The following is a 24,714-nucleotide window of genomic DNA, read 5'->3' as shown; positions in this document are numbered from 1 at the left end:
ACTATGGAAAGCTGTCTGGAGGTTCCTCAGTCTACTAAAAATGGAGCTACCATACGACCCGGCAGTTCCACTGCTAGGGATCTATGCAAAGGACACAAAAACATTGATTCAAAAGAACACCTGTACACCTATGTTTATTGCAGCACTATTTACAATAGGTAAAACCTGGAAACAACCCAAATGCCCAAAAATAGATGACTGGATCAAGAAGATGTGACATATATACACAATGGAATATTATTCAGCAATCAAAAAAGATAAACTCATGCCATTCGCAGCAACGTGGATGGAACTAGAAGGAATTATGCTCAGTGAAATAAGCCAGAAGGAAAAAGAAAAATATCAGATGGTTTCACTTATAGCAGGAATATAGGGGAGCCCAATAAGACATCAGTGTAAAAAAATAATAACAGTACAAAACACAACAAATCAAAAATGGACAATTATGAATCAGAGACATCCTGCAGGGGAGGAGGAGGGAGAGGGATCAGAGGGAGGGAGGGAGGAGCACAGGGGACTGAGGTGATGGTGCACAGGTGCCTTGGTGAAGAAAACACTGTGGGGACTACACCTGAGGGGGTGGGGTGAGCAAATATTGTTTAAAAATGAACAATGGGGCCTCCCCGGTGGCGCAGCGGTTGAGCGCTGGGTTGCGAAGCTGCCCGCGGCCTCTGCGGCACCGGTTCGATCCCCGGCTGCTCCCCGGCCACCGGAGGAGGGTCCCACATGGCGTGCAGACCTCTCCTGCCGCCCGCTGCTCCCCTCAACAGTGTACTTCGGTCCTTCTGCCTGCTCTGCTCCCTGCTCTGGCTCTGGTGAATTCTCTCACCCTCCCGCGCTTCTGACTGTGCCCAGTGCATGTATAAACCAAACAAACAAACAAACCAGCAAACAAATAAATGAATAAATAAAGCATGCCTCTATAAAAAAAAAATAAAATAAAAATGAACAATGATGTAAAAAAATAAAATTAATAAAAAAGATTTAAGATCAAAGATTTTACATTTATACCTCTTTTGTGAAAATCTTGTTTCCTAATCACATTCACATATTTAACTGTTTTGCTTTATTATTTTTAAAATAGATTTATTTATGCACACAAGAGCTGGGGTACAGGCCAGAGGTGCGGAGGGGTGAGAGGATTCACCAGAGACAGAGTGGGGAACAGAACAGGCAGATGGACCGAAGTACACTGCTGAGGGGAGCAGCGGGGAGTCAGGAGGGGTCTGCTGGGCCATGTGTCTTGCTTCCTGGCCATTCGGGGATTGAACTTATATTGCAGAGGCTGCAGATAGTTTCATAGGTTGCATTATAACCCCTTGCACCACCAGGGAGGCTCCTGCTTTGCTTTATTTTACAAGATATATTCATAATAACAATATTGCGTCACTACCAATACAATTACAGTATGAATACATTTTTCATATTTCTTTGTAATTCCTTTTATCTTTACAGTCCTATTTTTTATTGTTGGATTTTTCATTTATTGACATTTTATATAACACCTTTCATTTTAAATGGCTGTATGAGACCTATTTCTTTTTGGACCACAAGGGAAGTTAAGGTTTTGTTACAAAGCTGAATTGACTGACCTTGTGTCACACACATGTGCACACGGCACTTTTTTTTTTTTTTTTTTTTGAAGGATGCCTACAACAGGATTGTGTATAAGAGTAAAGCTCTATTTTTTCACAAAGTAGAACCAACCCAGATTAAGAAACAGCCTCTCTGGCCTTCCAGAGCCGCCTCTGTAGCCTCCTCTCACACTTCTCAAGGGCAACCACTGGTCCTCCCTTCCGACATCACAGATGTAGCTTTCCTTCGGTTTGAATTTTATATAAATAGGGTTATTTATATAGCAGCACATAATTTTATATGAACTATACAAATTCATAGGAAATACAGGCTCGTGTAACGTTTCTTCAGTAGCTGACTTTCCTTGCCGCATTCGCCGCCGCCGTGTCGTCTGCCCGCCGTGGGTGGGTGTCTGCTGGGCCAGGTCTCACAGATAGTTGAAAAATATTTTCTCAGGATAATGTTCTAGGAGTTGAAGTTCTGTTTAAAGGAAAGGAGGGCCTCCCCGGTGGTGCAGCAGTTGAGCGCTGGTTGTGAAGCTGCCTGCAGCCTCTGCAGCGCCGGTTCAATCCCCGGCTGCTCCCCGGCCACTGGAGGAGGGTCCCACATGGCGCGCAGACCTCTCCTGCCGCCTGCTGCTCCCCTCAGCAGTGTACTTCGGTCCTTATGCCTGCTCTGCTCCCTGCTCTGGCTCTGGTGAATTCTCTCACCCTCCCGCACTTCTGACTGTACCCAGTGCTTGTATGTATGTATCATCAATCAATCAATACATAAATCTTTAAAAAAAATAAAATAAAGGAAAGGAGGCTTTTGCCCTGCATGAGGCTGTGCCAGCGTGCCCTCTGCAGGGAGGGAGCCGCCCTTCACTCCTGTGTGAGCCAGGGGGACAGGCCCCCCTCAGACTGCTATCACGAGGGCTCTGCCCACACCTGAGACATGTCAGGGCCTCCAGAGGCTTCTCCAGTGCGCGAGAGGAGAAGCGTCAAGCAGAGTCTGAGTGACTGGTGCTGAGGATGCCTGTGAAGCAGTGGTGGCTTGAATATCTAGATGAGTTGGGGAGCTAAGACATGGGACAAGGACCGCTGCACGGGAGCCAAGGGACGCAATGAAACAGAAGCGAAGGGGAGAGGGCCTTTCCGCAGAGAGGCATTTGGAACAGGTCAGCTCCTGCTGCGCTGGGCTTCCCAGCGGCGTTCTCCAGCTGAGGCCCGGCTAGTCAGAGACTTTGAGGTAAAGGGCAGGTGGCCTATTGTAGTGGTTGATCTTCCTTACTTGCACAAGGTAAGTTTGCTTCTCTCCGCTCCTCTAGTTCTCTGCTTGAAAACACAGTAATGCAGTAGATCCAAAATGCTGTCATTTGTTGGAACATTCCGTATTCATTAGGGTCAGCTGGTGAAATTCGTGCCTTCCATACTGAGTTGTCCATTGTGCAAGCTGGAGCTGGCTGGTGGCTCACTTGAGCCCTTGAGTCCAAGCCCAGGAGCTTGGGGCAGACCCCGGCCTCCATGGGTCACTTTCTCCCTGGTTGAGGAACCCGGGTCTGGATAGCTGCAGGGTCTTTAACCGGTTGGGGACGTGCATGCATCGTGCTTAGCACAGGTGCTGCTCTGCAGGCTGCTGTTGGCGAATTGGAAGTCAGGGCTGTCCGTGCAGGTGCCAGCACAGCTCCCGGGCGTCTCAGGGTCAGGAACTGTAAGCCCCTAGAAGGCAGCAGTGGAGCCCTCCCTGGTGGGGCAGGCCTCACTCAGTTGGCCTGCGTCACAGCCCCACATGCACAGGTCTCAGGATGGGCCGCCACGCTGCTGCCTGTCAGAGGGGTCTGTCTAGAAATTTATGATCTGTTTGAAATGTGTCTTTTACAGAAATGAAAGCATCTTGTCTTTTCTTTCATTTGCGATGTTGGTATTTCGTTAGGAATAGAAATGCCTATTTCTATGCATATTTACAGACAGGCTTATTAAAATAGGTTATTTGAATATGTCAGCATTTTAATGTGATGAGAGCTGGTGTTAAGATGTGTACAAATTCAGTTTACTGATGTTTATTCATAGTTTTGTTTTTTAATAAAGAAGCCAGTACTTCATTAGCCCACAGGAGGCTCGTGGCAGCCAGTCCCGACGGTGGCCAGGCAGGTGAGACAGCCTGAGCCAGGGCGCCCTATGGCAGCAAGGGGCCAGCGGAAGTGTGCAGTCCAGCTGCTGAGGTACCTTCATTTTAAAAGAAAAACTACTCCTAGGAAAGAACTGACAGGTTTTAACTGACTAGCTACATCAGGAAAAAATGGCACCTATAACAACAGAAGCTTCTTTTAGCATTAACCTGACTGACAGCTTGGCCAGGGGAGAAGATGCCGCCCTTCATCTCGGGCCCCCACAGCCGTACCGTCCACTGCCTCCTCACAGCCACCCTCTGCCCCCAAAGCTGGCCTCCAAAGAAGGAACCTTCCTGGCTTTTTGGAAGCCTTTGGGGGTGAGGGGCGAACAGCAAGCATTTCCAGAGATTGTTGCTGTGAAATTTTTACGCAACACATTTTAATCATTTTGTCACTGCCCACTTTGGAATGACAGAAAGATGGTGCCTGAAGTCTGACATCTCATCCTTGGCCTGTGTCTGAGGCTCCTGCCTGGTCCTTGTCCTTCCGCTCCCTGGCCATGCTGCGTCCTGCACTCTCCTCTGGGCTTTGACGCTGCCCTGTGTGCCTATAAATGGGCCCTGAGTGCACCAGGTGGCCGGCATGGGTGCCTTGGGTGCGGCGTGGCCACCTGTGGATGGAAAAGGAATGTTCTGTCTTTGAGAAGTTAGGTCGGGAGGAAGACACACCCTGAGCTTGGCTTCTGCCACTGTTGTCTTTCTCCAGGAAACGTAGGGCAGGAAGAAATACCAGTTTTCTTTCTTTATAGTTTTGAAGGTATTAATAAATGTTAAGAATTTGCAAAGTGTATGATAAGCAGCAAGTCCCTGTATATTTAGAAGTAGAAATACGTGGTAAAAGAGGAGCTCTATGTGTATATAGTTTTACGCACGCGCGCGTGCGCACACACACACACACACACGATAAGGTAATAGACTTTTTTCAAGGCCCTTTTAAGGACTGGGCATTATGCGGGGGACTTGAGAATGTCACTCCACTGTAATAAAACAACCCTGCAGGGTAGGTGCGCTGAGAAGGTAGGCCTGGGATCTGGGCCAGAGCCAGATGGCTGGAATTTTAAACAAGGTGCCACCTCCGACATCATCTTGTCAGCTTCCTGTTAGAGCAGCGAGGTGCCTTGGAGGCGCTCAGGGCTGGGGTCCAGACAGCTCGACCTGTGCCTGCTCCTTCGGGAAGCTGGCTCTGGTCCCCTGTACGAGAGAGGAGGGATAATCGTGCTTGCCTGGGTGGTACAATGTGTGAAGGAGGCACTAGGAGAGCTGTAAGTGACTTCCAAGCGTGTGCTGGCCAGGTGGTCTCCTCCCAGATGGTGCCCCAGTAAGGCGTGAGATTTTACTCAGTCGAGGACTGTATATTTGTGTTCATGGGTGTCTAGCTGTGGGGCTCTTCCACGTGGTTCCTGTCATCTCACTCTCCCCCATTTTCAGATGTTTCATTTCCAGAGGGTGCCCCCCAAGCGCTAGGTCTTTTGTTAGGCTTGGGGGGCTGTGGGTGAATGAGACAGATCAGTTTCTGCCCTTTTGAAGCTCTGAAGACTGTGTGATTGATTGGCATTTTCTTCCCACTGGGATCGGTGATCCCAGACCCACCTGATTTCTTAATTCCCTGGTATCTTTTTAAAAGAAGCTCCAGCTCTGCAGCTGTTTGGAGCTAACTGTTGAACTGAGGAAACCGCGAGGAGGGTGGCTCCTGTGGGTGTTTCACATCAACCTGGTTTTGTTTCTGCTTCAAGGCCGGGGGTGCACCATGGAACTAGCCTCTGTGTGGCACCGTTCAACTGTTGCTACCTGAGTGTCCCCTGCTGACCTGCACAAGGGTCGCTGTTGTGTCCTCGAAGCCAGCTTGCTTTCCACTTGTTGGAGACTTCGGGCACGCGGTGTGCTGAGTTCTGTCACAGCATGAGCGTCTCTTCACGCCGTGTGGTCAGGCCTTTCGCCCATGCCTGTGACTTGGAAGTCTTTGGGTGTCCCCAGGTTTCAACCAGGATGACCAGTGACTGGACTGGCTGCGTCTTCGACGGCGCTAGGTTAAAAGCTCCCTGAGCAGCCTGTTTATGGTTTACTCTGCTGCTCCCCATGTGTCATTGCAGTGTGGTTCCCGCGCCCCCATGTGGAGCCAGGATGCCCCTGCCTGGCTTCTGGCTCCCTGAGTGGTCCTCTGTGCCCCGGGGAAGTAGCCCCTGTTCTTTTGTCTCCTCTTTGGCCTCACAGTCAGCCCTCTGGTGGTCACGCGGCCAGGGGCTGCCGCTCCAGTGGGACGCTCCCCTCGGAACAGAACACCGTCAGCCCGGCAGAAATCACTCCCGTGAGGTCCAAGTACAAGAACACCCACCCTGGGTGGGTGCAGATGGAGGGCAGGAGCTCATGGGGCTCAGAGCACTGCCTTGGGGGTCGCGGGAGAAGGAGAGGGTGTGAGGCCCTGGGGGAAGGCTGTGGGCGCCAAGCTAGGAGTTCTGCTTGCTGCCAGTCCTCAGTATCCGAGGGAGAGTAGCCTAAGTCTTTCTGGGGCTTGACCTGGAGGGTGTGGGGTGAGCTGGCGGTGGGTAGAAGTGGGTGAAGGAGGCCGGAGTCGAGCCAAGGAAACAGACCTAGACTGGGGGGCTGACTGGGAAGCAGGGCCAGGAAGGCCCTGGACTGTCCTTCCCCATGGGGAGGGGACCACCAGGCAGCTTGGGAGAAGGGGCTTGGGAAAGGGAGGGGCCGCCCTGGGGGGACTGTTTGCTGAGTGTGTCCTGGCAGGTGTCCTGGTCAGGGCCAGGTTTCTGGGCTGGCAGGTATCTGGGCCGGCTTTTCTCTGAGTTGCACCTCAGATGGGTAGGCAGATGCAGCATTTAGGGGAAGCAAAGCCCATCTTTACTGCCTCCGCTGCCCCCATCATGCGGGATGTGCGTTTTTGAGAGTGGTCTTTCTGAGGTCTTTCCTATTGTGAAATGCCCCTGGCACGCGGAGTGTGGGCTGGCTGTTGGCCTTGACAGAGCCACTCCTCTGGGGTTCCAGCCCCTGCCAGCTCAGCAGGGTCCCCCACATGCCTGGGGAATGTGGAGTGAAGGGGTAAGTGGAACAGGGGTCTCCTGTGGACCCTCGTGGGGTCCAAGCTAAACCAGCCCAGCTGACTTAAATTCCAGGTCTTCCTCACAAAAAGAATTCAAGGGATTTTAAGGATCAAAGGCCACGGAAGGGGAAACCCCAGCACTCCACAGCACCGGGGGTGGAGGTGCTGGTAACCGTCTTTTCTTGTGGTAGGAAGGTTCAAACCATCGTTTAGATTTTTTTTTTTCTGTTGAAACCCCAGTCAGCATGAGGAGGTGCTGTTATAGGGCAGCCCCGATAATGAACGGGTTGCCTGGCTGTGGGTCCTCACCCGCACGCTTAAAAGGGACTTATGAATACTCCACCACAGGCACACACAAAAGGTTAATAAAAGGTTTATTTACAAGGGAAAAGGAAATAAGGAAAATGTACAACTCAGGGAGGAAATAGGGAAATAAAGTCTTTAATGCGTCCTACCCGATCCCACGACCTGGAAACCCAAAAAGCACTCTCGGAGCCGGCCCGCTTGCTGCGAGCTGGCGGAGAGCCAAAATGGGGGAACCCCTCCAAAGCCCACGTGCCTGGCTTTATACCAACCTGGCTGCTTAACCCCACCCTCAGGTCCCAGCCACCTTCCCTTGGGTGGGGATGGGATTTGGAGTTCCCAGTGTCTTTGGCTTTGGTCTGGGGTGGGGGGTGGAGTCCACAAAGCCTGTATGGAATTAGCTTTAGGACAGCCTTTTCCCCCTAACAGTGCCAGCAGATATTTTGTCATCAGGAACTTCTTGTGCAGGCACTACTGAGCAGTGTGACAGGTGCCAGTCTCACCATTAAAAAAACCCAGAACAAGTTCAGTTTCTTCCATCCAGCAGGTTCTGCGCTTCCTGGCCCTCTTGCTCTGCTGGGACTGAAAACCGTCATGATTTAATTTCTAGAATTGATTAGACTTTTAATAAATTGGTTCTGCTGTAAATTGTTTTGTAGGCATTTAGCTCATTGGCATTAAGTTAGGATGCAGCAATTAAAAAAATCCCAAACTATCTACAGCTCATGTACGCAGAATTCAGAAAGCTGAGAAACAGAACTAATCTTGAGGAGCAGTGTTACTGTTTACTAATGAAGCTCCACTCCTTGAAGGAGTTTTATTGTAATTTTATTGTAATTGATGATAATAGACATAAAACAATAATGCAGTCATACAAGTGATTAAGTACTAAATTTTGTAGAATGAATTAAGCACTTGAGATTGGGATAAAGGAGCCAGCACTCCTGGGAGCGCGCGGGGGTGTGGTGGTGAGAAAGATTCCAGGGCCAGGGCTCAAAGGCTCTTCCAGCCAGGGCTGCCTGCCCTGCAAACGCAGGGCTGCAGGGCTGCGTGTGAAGGGGAGGAGGGACAGAGCTTGGCCAAGGCTTCCTTTTTTAAACTGTGAAGACGCTAAGCAGCCCCTAATTTGAAGGGCAAGTGTGGAATTAGAGGAATGACTGTGGGGCTCCTGGGGTGCAGGAAGCAACCCAAGTGGGAAGGGGCAGGGATGAGCTATTAGGGGTGTGGTTGGCGGGAAATTAGGAAGCCCCTGGAGCACCATCGGAGGGAGGGGTGAGGAGAGGAGTTGGCAGTGGCAGCGGCAGCGTCTGTGTGCCCTCCTGCCCAGCAGAGCCCTGCCCCAGTCTCAGGCTGGGGAGAGGGAGGGAGCATGTGGCTGGAGGCACCTGTCATTTTGAGGTCCTTTTTTTGACTTGTTTAAAAAAATAGAATATCAGGTACAATATCACAGGCCTCTTTAGAAGAAAAAACCCCAGAAGCTCACAGAGCAGGTGATAAGTGGAAATCAAAAACAGCAGGACAGCTGCCATCTGCCCTGGGGTTTCAGGCCCATGGGAGGGTGGGGCTTCGCTTGATTCAACTCGCATGGTCACATGGGCCAATGTCCAGCATGGTGGACAAAGGCACCTTGTGAAGAAGAGTCCTGGTTGGGGCCGGGGGCGCTTAGGAAAGTCACCTTTACCCAAGTGAGAAGCCATTTGCTTTTGACTTCGGGGCGGGGGGGGGTGTTTCTCCCTGTCCATTTGGGCTCCAGACCCCACGCTCTGCTTCACTAGGTAGGTATGGTGATGCCAGCCGCCTCACTTAACATCTTGAACTTGTTTCTCATTTGCAAAATGTGGGGGCTGTTGTCTGCCTCTGTAGGGCTGTTAGGATAACGGGGTGTGGACACAGCACTTGGAGTGTCCTGACTGCAATGCAGATGATGGGGGCTCGTGCTTCTCAAACCTGCCTGAGCCAGCCCCAGAATCACCTGGAAGGCCTTTTAAGCTGTAGCCTGCTAGGCCCACCCCCCCAGTTTTTGATGCATTGGTTTGGGGTGGGGCTTGAGAACTTATATTTCTGAGTTTCCAGGTGGTGCCGCTACTGCTGGTCTGGAGACCACACTTTGAGAACCACTGGGCTGCAGGTAACTCACCAGTGAGCACGTAGGTGCTGGAGAGGGGTTCGCCGACTTAGCTGTGTGTGATCAGAGTTACTGGTAGAAAATGCTTGGGATGCACTTTGCAAATCCTGGATTTAGTATCAAGGATTTTTCCTTGAAGTCCAGGAGGAAATACATTTGAAGAAGAGTAAGTTTCCAATTAACAGCTGTAATCATGTTTTGGATAGTCTAACAGTATCAGATTGGCTAAGGTGTGGGAAATTGTCTTTATAAAATGCTAAAAACTGAAAAAAAATATTTTAAGTACCTTGTTTTTAAGATTGAACATCATAATGGAGTATAAAATCGTGTGACTTAGATTGCTCGTCTCAATGTGCTGTTCACCGTGTGTATTTTTCTCTTTCTCTCCAGGCTGCTGACTTGAGTAAACCAATAGATAAAAGGATATACAAAGGAACACAGCCTACTTGTCATGACTTCAACCACCTAACAGCCACAGCAGAAAGTGTCTCTCTCCTAGTGGGCTTTTCCGCAGGCCAAGTCCAGCTTATAGACCCAATCAAAAAAGAAACTAGCAAACTATTTAATGAGGAAGTAAGTAGCACCCCGTCTTAGCCGTTAAGACTCCCTTTAAGAACCCCTACGTCTCACCAGAGGTAGTGCGCCTTGGTGTGTGTTAGAGGCGCAGACCACTTTCCATCCTCTCAGCTTTCCGACCTGGAATTACCCAGGTTTAAATGTGAATTATTTTGTTGACTTTTCCCTTTTCTGTATGGGGTAACGTGCAGTTCTGGTGGCAGAGGTGCAGGAGTCCGTGGCGGGTGCTCAGAAGCGCTGGCAGGGGCCTGGGCAGGGCTGCTGGCATCGATGGTGAAATAAGAAAACATGGACGTTACTTCACAGAGAGTTCTTGCACACAGAAGAACTTGATGGCTTTTCTTGGGCTGCTTAAGTTGTAACTGAACCTTTCATGTGTATGTTTGACAGGGGTTTAGCTAAGGGATATTCTCGTGCTCTTAAAAATATTTCCTCTAAAATCACCTTTGACATAGTTAAAATCCTGGCACTTAAAATGAGATCACATGACATAGCTCTTGCCAGTGTTGTAGAATGTACTGGGTTTCTAAATCTTCAGTTTCATTCTGAAAGGCGGCTGAGATATCTGAGCTATTTGTTCAGGAACCTGTCAGGACCATTAAACGTGGCAGATAACCGTTGCCAAGTAGATTCTGTTTGCTGAAACTGCTGGAGTGACTTTTCCGCTCCGGATACCGCTGCTGTCCGCGTGTCCAGGGTCCGTCCTCCTGTTTCAGTCTGATTTCCCAGCAAAGGGAAAAGTGAGGTGGGCTTGCAGAACCGGGAGCCCTGGGCCACAGCCCTGCTTGAGACCTCAACCCCGGGAGGCCAGGTCAGGTCATGGGGGGCCTGAGGCTCTCCCCGGGAGGACCCACCAGTGGCTTGCCTGTTGGCATGGATTAGCGCCAAGTCTCTTTGCTGGGAAACTATGCATCTTGACAAATTGCCGTTCAGGTGCTGCTTTGCCCGCAGTCATTGTGGTATGTAGTTGCGCCTGCCTGCGGCCCTGGCTGCTGAGGTCTGCCAGCCACGCCATCTTCCCTAGTTTCATCTGGGTTGACTGGAAACAGAACTTGCCATCTGGATTGACAAACTAGAGGAAAAGGATTCAGTCCCATTCTCTGTTAAAAAAATTCTTAAGCTGAAAATTACGGTTTCCCTGGATGTTTTATTACTATCATCCTGGGCAGTAGTTTCTAAGTAGCCGGATTGGGAGGAGGTGAGCAGAACCCACCTTTTCTGCACTAAGAGTTGTGAATGGGGTTATCAGTGGGGGAGTTTGTCTGTGTTCAGGTTGGGGAGAGTTGCTCGGTGAGGGCACCGTGTAGAGGGCTGTTGGTATGCAAGGCCCGGGAACTGCCCTGGTCAAGCGGCACCAGGTGCCGCTTAGGGAACCGGGGGATGTGTCTCGAGGCAGGCGGGTGCCTGGCTGCAGGCCCCGGGAGTCTCAGGTTCCGGGTACACAGCTGCTCCGGACAGCGGCTTGCAGCTGGGAGGCCCGCTCACTCCTCGTCACCTAAGTGGGACTTGCTTCAGGCTCTTTCTTACATCTTATTTGAAAATGACTGTTCCAAATCCAGGACTGTGTGTGGGCGGAGGCCAACTTGGAAGTTGCAGCTTGAGGCGGAAGTGGATTGCCCCCACAGAAAGGAAGTTTTTGACTCTGAATAACACTGTCATCTGGTCTTAGTATGGATGGCCAAGAGCCAGGGTCTCTGGAGGCCTGTTTCTCAGGAGGCCTGGGAGTGGAGGTTGAACACCTGCCAGACTTGGTGTTGCTGTGAGCCAGGGTTTTAGATAGACCTGTGCGTGGCGCAGTGGGCACTAGTCGGCGTTTTGCATTTTGCAGGTGAAGGAAATAGTCAAAGTGGAAAGTAAGTGAAGCAGGTAGATGATGGAGTCGGAGTCAGAGATTAGTTCCAAGCTCTTGCTGGCCATTGACCAAGCCCCACCATGACCCTGGCTCTTTTGTGAGCCCATGAGATGGACTCAGCACCGAGGGGTGTGCAAGCTATATTGTGCTGTGTGGTCCAAATATAAAGTAAAAGTAGGAGGCATCTAGAAGGTGATGTCTGACCTGGGTCTTGAAAGCTGTGTGGGAGTTGGGGAAGCGCAGGACAGCCTGGAGGAAGCAGCCAGGAGAGAGAAGGGGCCCTGGGTCTCGGGAGGTAGGAGTCACAGCCATGCAGGCGCTTGGGGCTGGGCTGGGTGAGCCCACATCTCACACTGCATTGCGGGGGCACCCTGGGCGTTAGACCAGGGAGTGACAGGATCAGACGTGTCTTTGAAACTCTTGTCAGCACTGTGGGAGGTGGGATGAGTGGGGGGAGAGAGCATGGGCATGGCAAGACCAGCGTGGAGGCCTGCGAGGGCCCAGGTAGAACAGAGGGCTGACTTCGTGTGGTGGGTGCTTCTCACTCAGGGCGCTTCTCACTCAGCCACTGATGTCACCTTCCTGTCCTGGCACAGGTGAAACCTGTGCTCCTCTCTCCTGAGAGGATGGCGGTGCAAACGTAGCACCACACACTGACAGAGAAGGTGGGCCTGCGGCAGAGAACATGGGAGGCCGAGGGGGGAGAGCCCAACCAGGTGAGAAAGTGGGGCCGGAGGGAGAGCAGGGCAGGGCTGGGGTGAGGGGACAAGAGAGGATGAAGCCCCTGGAGAGGGTGGCGTGAGGTTGGTGGACCTGTCTTGAGCTGGCCTGGTCTGGCTGCTTCGGCTGTGTTGTGGGGTGCCACAGAGGGGAGCTTCTGAAAATTACTGGGGCTGCTTTGGGGGGCTCACTTGGTAAGATGTGTGAACACTGGGTTTCTGACTCCTTTTCACCGCCCTGGGTAAGAGTGGGAAGCACAGGTGGGTGGGGGAGGGCAGGGTCCTTGCTGTACTGACTTTAAGAGGCCTGTGTTTGGTTGACGTAGACCTGGAGCTCCAGACTAGCGGTGTAGTCTGAGAATTGCCAGCGTGTGACTGCAGTCCTGTCCTTGAGAGGAATAGCCCATGGGCAGAGGGCAGGAGCCACCAATTGCTTGCTAGGGTTCTGGCCTCCCTAAAGGAGCCTTGAGAACCCTGAAACTGACTGTTTCCGCCCAGCTCCTGGGAGCCTGAAGCCTCAGGGTTCAGACCCCTGGCCCCCAGATGGAAGGTGGGAAGGAAGATTGCTGGGGACTGCTGAGCAGGGGCCTGGCGCAGCAGCCCTGGGAGTGCTCAGTGACGTTCAGGAGGGGGCCCTGGCCTGAACTCAGTGGGAGAAAGGGAAGGGGAAATCGTTTTCTGGGACAGCCGCTGCTCCCCCTGCTCCCCTCACCCAGGTGGAGGCTCATCGCCCTGGGTGGAGGCCCAGATGGAGGCTCATTGTAAGGATAGGATGGCAGGAATGGGGCTGGGGGTGGGGGGAGGGGTGGTCTGTCTCCATCCGGCTCACCAGACCCTCCCCTGCGGGCACCCCAGCTGGGCCCCCTGGCCTCCCTGCTGAAGGTACCTGGTGCTTGAAAATCCACTACTTGCTTGGATGGATGGATTTAAATTTCCAGAAACCTACTCGAGATTAAAGATAGATGAAAATTTCTATCTGGGAATCAGGTCGATCTTAAAAGGTGATTTTCCCCCATTAAAATTTGTTACAGTGCTTGTTTGTAGAAAGCTCAGCATGTAGAGAATTCAGGAGTGGGGACGCATCCCCGTGGGCCCCGCTCGCTGGTGACTGTTCCCTGGGCCATGCTTTATTTTTTTTTTTTTAATGGGATGAGACCGTGAGGATTCATGCCTTGGCGGCCTTCACCTTAAGCCTGGCTGCTGCTCTAGTCAGTCCAGGTCAGTTAAGGCCCAGAGGCGACCCCTGCCCTCTCCAGGCCGTGGGCAGGCAGGCTTCTGGAGGAGATGGCCTCGGGGCCTGCGTCTCTGTGTTGCTCACCTGTGAGAGTAGATTTTAGGTTTTGACTGCTGGTATCTGCACACGTCACACCCCTGCTGGCTTCGGGGCCTGTTGAGGGAGTCTGGCCCACCCTGCAGAGCGAGAGCTTCCTGGAAAGGAGGGGCCCAGGTCACACTGCTGGGGAGAGGAGCGCCCCTTCCTGCCAGTGGTCGTGATGTGTTTGGGAAGGAGGGACTAGAAAGGAGCAATTTCTGCATCGTGATGACTGCACCGTTTTAGTTCTTAGAGAAATTCTGGTCATTCAGGGTCGGTCCCATCTGTTGGACAGTAGCTTTACAGGGCTTCGGGGCCCTTGTCAGGTACGGGTAGTGTGTGGTGGCCTTTCCTCTTGGCTGCTTTAATCACCGCCATGGACTGAGACCCTGGCTGGGCGCAGGCCTGCTCCCGCTCTCAGGGCAGCTGAGGAGGGTCTGCTCGGCAGGGCAGGGGCTAGCTTGGCGTGTTGTGTCTAGTTCTAGAACAGAAGAGTGCTTTTGGGCATTTTAGTTTTTGCTGTTACCTTTTTTTTTTTTTTTAAGTTTTATTTATTTATTTATACAAGCACTGGGTACAGTCCGAAGCATGGGAGGGTGAGAGAATTCACCAGAGCCAAGGCAGGGAGCAGAACAGGCAGAGTGACGAAGTACGCTGCTGAGGGGAGCAGCGGGCGGCAGGAGAGGTCTGCGCGCCATGTGGGACCCTCGCCCGGCGGCTGGGGATCGAACCGGTGCTGCAGAGGCTGCGGGCAGCTTCGCAACCCAGCGCTCAACCGCTGCGCCACCGGGGAGGCCCTGCTGTTGCTTTTTTAATCAAAGGAAGAAAATGAGCACATGAGAGCTACTCCTTAAGGTTTCAGCGATGATGACAGTGACATCCGACCCTCTTTCACCAGCTCTGGGATGCCCTTTCCAGGGCTTCCTGAGGGGAGGGTAGCTCTGCGCCATTGAGGAGCTTGCGGCTAGGCTGCCCGGCAGGGGTTGTGGCTTGGCTGGTTCGGGAGTTCTGCGATGCCCTGCGTCTGTGCTGGGGAAGGCCTGCCATACCCCACGGGCCTTCCCTGCATCTGTGATGCTCGTGCTGATCCAAGGACCTGAGGGCTTAGGGAGCTCGGCTAAGGCTGTGGGCAGTGGCATTCTGTCGCCCGTGCGCCGGTCTTTGTTCTGCTTCCTTCTGGCTGGTTCAGTGCAGTGAGAAAGTCGTCCTGCCTGCGCTGTCAGCGGCTGCTCTGGGCCTCACTGGGTTGACACCGGAAGTGGGACAGTTCAGAACCGGGCATATGGGGGCCCCAGGGAGGGGTTGGGGTGGGATCCCACTTCCAGGGTGGGGTCTTGAGTCCAGAAACGGCGTGTTGACACCAGGCTTAAAGTTCTGTTTCCGTGAAAATGGTTATAAAACCGGGCCTTGCAGCAGTTTGGAATTTGATGTTCCTCACTGGGCGCCCAGTGGCCTTGCCAGGACACTGACCGCTGGCATCTCGGCTGTTGAGTGTCCCTCCTGCCACAGGATGGGCTCTTCCCTCCCGCCACCATCCTTGCCTCACCTGTCTTGCAGCCTGGGGCGGGGCCTTCCTCCCCGGGCCTGCTGGGCCCCACCTTCCTGCCCTGCGCTCTGCCCAGGCAGCCTCTCTGCCCTGCCCTCTGTCTCAGCCCCACTTCCCGGTGGGCAGACCCGAAGGCCTCAAGCCCTAGCCTGCGGGGGCTCCGCTCCACCGCTTCTTCTGCCCTGCTTGTTCCTCCTCGCAAGACTCCTTGTTCCTGTTGGCTGCTTTCCTGACTTTTGCCCTCCCTGTGGGAAGTTCTGTCTACATTTTCACACTCTCCCTGGCTGCATGTCCTTGCTCTGGCGCTGCCCACAGCCGCTTTCCTCTCCCTCCCCAGTCATGCTTCCTGCCTGCTCACGCAACCGCTTCGTTTCTCCTCCCCGAGCACCCCTTCTCTTCTCACACTGCCCCCAGCCCTGCCCCCGCACCCAGCCTGACCATGGCCAGACACCCCGTGGCGAGTTGCAGACACCGTTGTCTGAGCCCCGGCGGCCAGCCCGTGCCCAACCTTGCCCACCCTTCCGTGCCCGCTCCGCATGGCGCCTGCTGCCAGGGAGTGTTGGCTCCTCTGGCCGCGTTGAGAACGCACAGTGCTGCCGTCTGTAGCTGATGCCGAGCAAGCTGCATCTGCCCAGTGGAATTAATCTTAAGAGTTTATTTTGTCCAGTATGTTTAAAATACAATTTCAGATTTCATCAGTATAAAAGTTACAAAAGAGAAAGTCAGTGTTATTTTTCCTCAGAATCCGGTGTGTATTTCACATTCACTGCGCCCCTCGTACTCTGGGCCGTGGGGCCACCCCCCACACCCAGCTTGGGCCTTCACAGTCCTGCCTCTCTCATGTTCCTGCCAACTCCCCGCCCCGCCTGGTGCTCTGCTGAGGCCACAGCGTCCTTGTCCAGGTCTGCAGCTGGGGCTGTTCGGTCCCCAGCCCTGCTCCTACCAGCCCCGTGCCCCAGCACAGACAGGCCTTTCATGCCCAACTCTGCCCAGGAGCCTCCAAGGTGGGCACCCACCACGGCTATTTTTCAAGGCCCTGGTGCTGTGGAGAATTCAGCCCACAGGGAGCCCCACCATGTAACACTGGGCGCTGTTGAGGGCTTGGCTGCTCCCACTGGCTGTTTTCTGGCACAAAATACATACTCTGACAGGGTAGACTCTGGGCTTCGTCTTCATAGTTGCTGAGTAGCTGTTTCAGGGTTTCTGTTTCTTAGCTTGAAAGACAGGAATAAAATTCTTTCTGTCCTCTTCCTTTTTTTGTTAAACACAAAACAGGTCATAACCCAGAGCAATATAAAATCGGGGCTCCCTGCTAAGCTGGCATTGGTGCGTGCACCCACCCTGGTCTGGTTGAGGGCAGCCTGTGTCCACGGCCTGGCCTGGCCTGCCCGCTCACTGGCTTGGACGGCCCCCGCCTCACGGCGGCTTCTTCTGTCTCTCTGGGAGGCTCACGTGTGGGGTGCTCCCGCGCAGGGCCTTCGGGTGTCGCTTGCTCTGCGGTGCACTCTGCACGCACCTCACCTGCTGTCTGAGCCCTCCAGCCTGGGCTCAGCCAGCCTCACCCCCTCAGGCAGCCTTTCCAGCCATCCTGTCAGCCTGAGGTCGCTCTGACCCCCTGCCCCGTGCTGGCCTTTCCCCACTCCATCTCTTCACAGTGCTGCACCCCCCCGGTGCACATCTCTCTATGTCAGTGCCTGAACGTGTGCCCTGCACATGAGGACAGCTGTCATGGGTCCTCTGGGCGCCTGGCGCAGGGCGTGCACTGGGGGGAACAGAGAAGCAGGGGGCGGGTCTGCAAGCGGAGAGGAGGCCCCTGCGGGAGATGCTGCTGGTGCTGCCGCCACTGCCGGGCACCTCCCTGGGGTCCACTGAGCATCACCATGCACCCCTGCAGCTCATGCTCCGCAGGAGTGCACTTTCAGGGCCTCATCCTGCAAGGAGGACCGCTCATTTCTTCGTGAGCGCCTGTCTGTGGGGGATGTTGAAGTGAGCCACAGGGATCCCGTCACTGAAGACCACAAAGCTTTAGGAGGAAACAGGAGGCTGTCTTTGCACACATGCAGACAGTGTGAGGGGGTCGCAGCAAAAGATGGGGTGCTGGGAGCTAGACGGGCAGCTCAAGGCAAGCCTCCAGGCCAGGGCCTCTGGCTGGAGGGAGGTTTGCATGAGGCCCCTGCGGTGTTGTTCTCGTGCAGGCTGCTTCTGAGGCTCACGGCCCAGTGCCCGGCATGCAGCGCAGACCCAGACTGGATGTGAGCCCTTGTCCAGGAGAGCGCTGCGAGCCCAGAGGCGGGCTGGACCAGGTTGTCCCCAGAAGAGAGGACACATTCCCTCTCCTTGCACACAACCTGGCCCCTGCAGGTGGAGCCCGGTCCTCTGCCAAATGGCCAGGGCTGGCACATGCAGCGTGGGTGTGGGAGACGGTGGGGCTGCCCTCACGGCCTGATGCACCCGGTCAGAGCCTTGTGTGTTGTTATGGGGTGAGCGTTGCGCTTCTCAGTGGCAGGGCGGGGCTATTTCTACCTACTGCACTGGCTCCCAGCTCTCCACACTGTTCTATGGGCCTTATGGCCCAAATGCAGTTTACTCCTAACTGTCGCACCAGGCCCTCTCATGCCCTCCAGTTCTGAACATGTGTGAGAGTAAGGTGGGCTCAGGCAGGCCTGACTCCCACCTCTGCCTTGGCCCCTCAATCCCCCTGACAAGGCCACTGAGGTCAGGAATATGGGGTAGGGTAGGCCTCCTCTCAAATAAAGGCCCAGATTGGCCTTGCCAATTACCTTGGAGCCTCTTGTAGGAGAGGCTGTGGCCGTTGAAGTGGTTGGGCCCGGGTAGGCTGGGGGCCTTTGCTAGGGAGGCCACCGGGCAGGCGGGGCAGGCAGGGTGGGATGCCTTGCACTGTCCCTATGGTCTGCTTGCTGACATCTGGTGATGGATGTGCCAGCGTGCCACTGCGGCATGATGCCTCCTGCCAAGTGACTTTGCCCCACCTTTGTCCCAAGCCCCTGGTCCCTGCGTGCCAGTGGTGTGGCTGTGTCAGGCCTTCCCCGGCCTTCCCCGGCTGCCCCCCCCCCCCCCGCCAAGTCTGGGTGGCTTGTTAACCGCCCACCTTCTGCAGTGGTCAGCGTGGCCCGGTGGTGTCGCCTTAGAGAAGCCAGGTCTTCCTGTTTTGTGATCTCCTGTGGGCAGAATGCAGCAGCTCTGGGCTGCCCTCCACGCCCAGAGCCCACTGAGGCCACGCTGGGGCTCTGGCCAAAGAGGCGCAGCTGAGGGGAACCATTAGTCTGCAGTTGGCGAGGGCCGCAGCAAGTCTTTGGGCAGTTTTCACTTTTGACCTGAAAGGCATGACTGGTCTGTGCCTGTTTGTTGTGGTTTTTTTTTTTTTTTTTTTTTAATAAAGATTTACTTATTTATGGGCCTCCCCGGTGGCGCAGTGGTTGAGCCCTGGGTTGCGAAGCTGCCTGCAGCCTCTGCAGCACCGGTTCGATCCCCGGCTGCTCCCCGGCCACCGGAGGAGGGTCCCACATGGCGCGCAGACCTCTCCTGCCGCCCGCTGCTCCCCGCAGCAGTGTACTTCAATCTGCCTGCTCTGCTCCCTGCTCTGGCTCTGGTGAGTTCTCTCACCCTCCCGCGCTTCTGACTGTACCCAGTGCTTGTATAAATAAATAAAAATAAATCTTTAAAAAAAAAGATTTATTTATTTATGCACACAAGAACTGCGGTATAGGTCAGAGGTGTGGTGGGTGAATGGATTCACCAGAGACAGAGTGGGGAGCAGAACAGGCAGATCGACGGAAATACACTCCTGAGGGGAGCAGTAGGCGAGACATTAGAGGTCTGCTGCACCATGTGGGTAGCTCCTGGCTGGCCGGGGGATCGAACTTGTGCTGCAGAGGCTGTGGATTGCTTCATAGTGCTGTGCTTAACCCCTTGCGCCACTAGGGAGGCCCTATTTGTTGTTTTTTACTTTTTTTCTTTAAGATTTATTCATACAAGAACTGGGGTGTAGGCCAGAGGTGTGGGGGTGAGAGGTTCACCAGAGACAGAGTGGGGAACAGAACAGGCAGACTGACTGAAATCTACTGCTGAGGGGAGCAACAGGGAGACAGGAGCGGTCTACTGCACCCTGTGGGTCAGCTCCCTGGGCGGTATCGAACTCAGGCCGCAGTAGCTGGCAGTGGTGTAATAGTGCTGAGACTGAGCCCCTGTGCCATCAGGGAGGCCCCTGGTCTGTGCCTGGTGAAGGATCAGTTGGTGAGTGGCCACACGTAGCTGCCACGGGGGCACAGAGACTGGCACGTGCCCCTGAATCAGCCGTCTGCTAATTTCTTTAAACACCCTCGTGTTCTGAAGAACTTCTGAAGGAATTGCTTGTACAGACACACGGGACGGGGTGTCGGTGACTCTGGGCTGAAGTGGGGACAGGGTGAGTGTGCCCACATCTGCCCCCCCCCGCCCGGTGCCGCTGGCTGGGCCCCAACCAACTCCCACTAGGAGCGGCCAAAGCAGGGGGGCCTGTGTGGTTGGCCTTTGACTCCCGAGGGCACTCAGTGCGGGGAGCGGGGAGTGGGAGCTCTCCTGGTGTGAGGACGAGGGGCTTTCAGGGGCTCCCATAGGGGAAACGCATGTGGGTACAAGCCAGGGTCGCAGCTGGTCCTGGTGCCTGCCGCCTGCTCTGCGTGTCCGCACGGGTGCAGAGCTGACCCAGAGCATGCTCCTGTAGGCTCGGGGCAGGACCGACTCCTTCCCCGGAAGCCCCACACCCAGTGCAGTTCTAGAGGGTCCTTCTCCAAGGGGCCAGTGCTTGGTGGCGGGACTGGCACGGGGTAGGCCGTGGAATGCTCGACACCCTCGTCCTTCTCACCCTGAGGCAGACAAGTTTTCTTGCTGGAAAAGTAGCCCTTTAAACCTTCTCCATCGTGATAACGTGTTCTCCTTTGTCTTCACAGAGACTAATAGACAAGTCACGAGTAACCTGTGTCAAGTGGGTCCCCGGTTCGGAGAGCCTTTTCCTAGTAGCCCACTCGAGTGGGGGCATGTACTTGTATAACGTGGAGCACACTTGTGGCACCACAGCCCCCCACTACCAGCTCCTGAAGCAGGGAGAGAGCTTTGCCGTGCACACTTGCAAGAGCAAATCCACGAGGAACCCTCTCCTTAAGTGGACGGTGGGCGAGGGGGCCCTCAACGAGTTTGCTTTCTCCCCAGATGGCAAGTTCTTGGCGTGCGTGAGCCAGGACGGGTTTCTGCGGGTGTTCAACTTTGACTCGGTGGAGCTGCACGGCACCATGAAGAGCTACTTTGGCGGCTTGCTGTGTGTGTGCTGGAGCCCCGACGGCAAGTACATTGTCACCGGCGGCGAGGACGACCTGGTGACCGTCTGGTCTTTCGTGGACTGCCGCGTCATAGCCCGCGGCCACGGGCACAAGTCCTGGGTCAGCGTGGTGGCCTTCGACCCCTACACCACCAGCGTCGAGGAAAGCGACCCGATGGAGTTCAGCGGCAGCGATGAGGACTTCCAGGAGCTGCTGCACTTCGGCAGGGGCCGCGCCAACAGCACGCAGTCGCGGCTCTCCAAGCGGAACTCGGCCGAGAGCCGCCCGGTCAGCGTCACCTACCGCTTCGGCTCCGTGGGCCAGGACACGCAGCTCTGCCTGTGGGACCTCACGGAAGACATCCTTTTCCCCCACCAGCCCCTCTCCAGAGCACGGACACACACCAACGTCATGAATGCCACGAGTGCCCCGGCCGGGGGCGCGGGCAACAGCGTCACGACCCCCGGTAGCACTGCGCCCCCTCCCCTGCCCCGGTCCAACAGCCTCCCACATTCCGCCGTCTCCAGCGCTGGCAGCAAGAGCAGCGTGGCCGACGGGGCCATCGCCTCGGGGGTCAGCAAGTTCGCCACCCTCTCGCTGCACGACCGCAAGGACAGGCACCACGAGAAGGACCACAAGCGCAACCACAGCATGGGCCACATTTCCAGCAAGAGCAGCGACAAACTGAACCTCGTCACTAAGGCCAAAACGGACCCCGCTAAGACCCTGGGGACCCCCCTGTGCCCCCGCATGGAGGATGTTCCCTTGTTAGAGCCGCTGGTCTGTAAAAAGATCGCACATGAAAGGCTGACTGTGCTGGTCTTTCTGGAAGACTGTGTGGTCACGGCCTGTCAGGAGGGGTTTATTTGCACATGGGGAAGGCCTGGGAAAGTGGTAAGTTTTAACCCTTAATGCTGCGCTGGGTCTAGAACTTGAATAGGTAGTGATTTTTTCTCTTGTGGGAGGGGAGGGGTGTACGACGAATGTGAATGACACTTCTTATTCTCAGTGTAAATCTAAGTGCATCAGAGCCATAATTTTGGATACTGCATGTCATGTAATTCTGAATCATTTGATAATTCACCTTAGAACGTTAAAAAATATAATCAAACTAATTGCCAGCCAAGTCAGTCGCCCTCCTGGGAACCCATAGCGTCCCGAGGTTAGCGTCCCTCTCCTAGGCACTTCAGGGCAGGAGCGTCACGGCCGCCGGGAGCAGTGACTGCAAGATGCTGCAGTGAGGCTTCTGCTCCAGCTGGAACCTTCTCGCTTACCTACTCAGTTAGACTATTGTACACCTGACCAGTCTTCAGTACGGACGCCGTTAATTGTCATTTATAGTCCAGTTTTTTATCTTAATCATAAAATATCTAGGAATCTATGAAATTTAACTTTAGGAACAAAGCATTCAGCAGGGTTGATTGATATTATTTTTACATTGTTCTGGCAATCCACAGAAAGAGAAGAGCCTTAATTTTTAAAACCCATTTTAGTCATTTTATGACAATTAAAATTGTTTAATAAACATCTTTTTTCAAAGAAGCAGTTTGTAGCACTTTGATTGGGATTCTGTGCACTCACCGGCCCGTGGCCCAGCCAGGTAGAGCGGCCCCGAGGGCCGGTCCGTGGCCCTGACCCAGACCCGCTGCATCCGATGCCGCCTGCCGCCACCAGGGGGACGGTTTATTCTGCCTTCTGGTGGGTTTGGTGGTGTTTGGGGCTTCTTGTGGTCAGAAAGGCATGTGACTGTCGGCCATGGGCGGACCCCGGCTTTGTTTCCTAAAGACTGATGGACGCCCCTAGTCCAGTGCCCTGACCGGCGCTCATGTGCGTTTGTGACCCGCCCAGAGGGGATGCCGCGTGCAGGCTTCCCGTGGTTACTGCTGGACGGCGGTCCTGGTTCCGGGTAAGGCTGGGGACACTGGTGCTGGCCTGGCCCGCGCCACCTCGCTGCCCCACCCAAGGCCTCCCTGGGGCCTGGCGGCCTGCACTCCGGCCACCCTCTGCCGAGACCGCCTGGGCCTGCATCTGGGGCTACTCCTCAAACTCCCGCTCCGGTGCGGCCGAGGTGGCTCTTTGACCTGTGTATTTTATGTCAAGACATGTTCACTTGTTAAACTTATTTTGGTCACTTAGGTTATTCTGTCTTGCACACCTTGTAATTAAACACAGCTAATGATCACTCACTGCGCTGGTTTGAGTAGCGACTGCGATTCAGCAAGTGTCCTGCAGGGCACACTGGCGGGAACACAGCCCTGCCTTGGTGCTCCCCGCCCTCCTCCACCCCAGGCCAGGCCGGCGACACACCAGCCTCAACGCGCCTGTTTTCCCCACTGCGTGGCCACTGGAGCCCCCTGGAGCCTCCACCCGGGCAGGACGGCCCTGGAGGAGAGTGGCCTGCAGACGCTGAAGACACACTCCTCCCTTCCTAGTGCTTCCTGCTCTCAGGCAGCAGCGGTGGCCACCCTGGGGCATTTCTCCTTCTGCCTGGAGCGGCCGCGTAGAGCGGGCAGGGGGCAGAGGAACTGCCCTCGGTGCTCGGAGTCATCACAGTTCCAAATTCAGGGTCTGGTCATGGCTCCAGCCAGGAGCAGCTGCCCCAGGTAAGTGGCCTCTCTGGGGCCCGAGCCACCTCCCGAGTGCAGAGCTGGCAGCAGACTGCAGCTCCCGTGTGCGCATGTGACAGCAGCTCCAAGGGACAGCCCTGGGGCCTCCACCCAGCCCGGGTCAGGTCTGGCAGGAGAGGGGTGGGGAAGATGGAGGAGGGAGTGTGGCTTGCGCCTGTGGGGTCTGCTCAGACCACGGCAGTCTCGGCTGGGACGAGGGCCTTGGTCATGGCCTTGCTCTGCCTGCTGGTGCGGGTCCTTGCTGTCCCCCGGTGGGGAGGGGCTGCACCACCACCTGCTGCCCTCCCACTGTGCCCTGACCCCAGCCCTGCCTGACATCCAGCAGGGCCTGTTCCTGGGGTGGGGTGCGGCCGGAGGAGGCCGCTGCAGAGCAGGTCCTCGCACGCCCCAGCACGGGTTCTGAGGGCCTTGGTGGCCTCCACCCAGGCCACTCCGAGATCTGGGGTGTGTTTTGCAGTTTTCTCACCAACTTTGCACCTCCTCATTGAAACTTTTGCTTTTCAGCTGAACACAATCATGAGCAAGAATAACTTCTAATGAACCTCTAGAGTGAAGTGGGTGTTGGTAAGTGCAGCTGTGCTGTCCGGGCAGCACTGCCCTGTGCACACCTGGACTTGGGTGCAGAGCCGGCGGTGGCATCCTCGGGCTCCAGAGGCCAGGGCTGGACTGTGCCCGGGTACAGGCTGGGAGGGTCCTCTCGTGAGGGGGAGAGGGCCTTCTAACACAGATGCCTAAGGGGGGAGGGACAGACGCTTCAGAAATAACCAGTAACTTTGGCTTCTAAACTTTCTTATATAAATGTTGGTAAAAGATGAATTTTCTTTTGTGCCTATTGACGCTTCCAGCATTAAGTGCCCTCTTCTGAGATGTCGCCCTGGGATTGAGGACTGTAGCCTCATGACAGTGGAATGGGGACATGTGCGAGGCAAAGTGTCCCGGTGATTGTCGCAGGCATTTGGGGACGAGAAGCCCGGAGGCGCCGCTGGGCTGGGCAGTGTCCCGGAGGCCCAGTGACCGCTGCGGGCTTGGCTCCCCGACCAGGGGACGGTTCATGTTTCACCTGTGCCCTGGCACAGCTTCAGCGAGTACTCAAGAAGTTGCCAAGCGCTGAGTTTGCGCTGAGTTTGCGCTCAGGGTGGTGGTACCGTCGGGCGGGATGTCCATGCCTCCTGCCTGGGCCAAGCTGTCAGGGCTGTTGAGGAGAAACCAGAGGCCCAGTGGCCTGCAGCAGACCCCGTGCGGGCGGGGTCCCTGGGGAGGCGGGGGCATGAGAGCCTGGCCACGGCCACTGGCGATGACCCTGTGCTGCTCCCCCACCATGGTGAGCGAGAGGGCGTGTCAGCCTCTGCGCCGGCCCTCCCCCCTCCCCACCCCATGCCCTTGGGGTTTCCTCCCCAGCTGGAACATCTGCTGGCATATGGGCTGGAGAGGTGACCCGGAGTCTGGTCGGCCTGGGCTGCAGGGTGAAGGGGACACCTGCCATGGCCGGGGCTGGGGGAACATGGATGCCTGTCGGTGCCCTTGGCGTTGCACGGGGTGGTCGCTGCCTCAGGCCCTAGGG

The 24,714-nt window shown here is 55.1% G+C and overlaps 1 protein-coding gene across 2 annotated transcripts in view; it reads left to right on the top strand.

Moving 5' to 3' along the window:
- The window catches only part of WDR20 (WD repeat domain 20), a gene marked incomplete at both ends in the record, with an annotated part of 49,106 nt that extends 27,668 nt beyond the window's left edge, over nt 1-21,438 (top strand). The window contains 2 exons of one of the 2 annotated variants that reach the window (XM_084241106.1): nt 9,597-9,779; nt 20,161-21,438. In XM_084241106.1, the coding sequence (XP_084097232.1) occupies nt 9,597-9,779; nt 20,161-21,438 (1,461 nt within the window). The remainder of the gene's footprint in view (nt 1-9,596; nt 9,780-20,160) is intronic. The other variant, XM_084241107.1, reaches the window with a different exon arrangement.
- Nucleotides 21,439-24,714: the final 3,276 nt, after the last annotated feature.

Source organism: Talpa europaea (genome assembly GCF_964194135.1).
Source record: "Talpa europaea genome assembly, chromosome: 8".
NCBI classification, from domain to species: domain Eukaryota; kingdom Metazoa; phylum Chordata; class Mammalia; order Eulipotyphla; family Talpidae; genus Talpa; species Talpa europaea.
The sequence above is the reverse complement of the archived record's forward strand: the minus strand, read 5'-3'. Positions and strand labels throughout refer to the sequence as shown.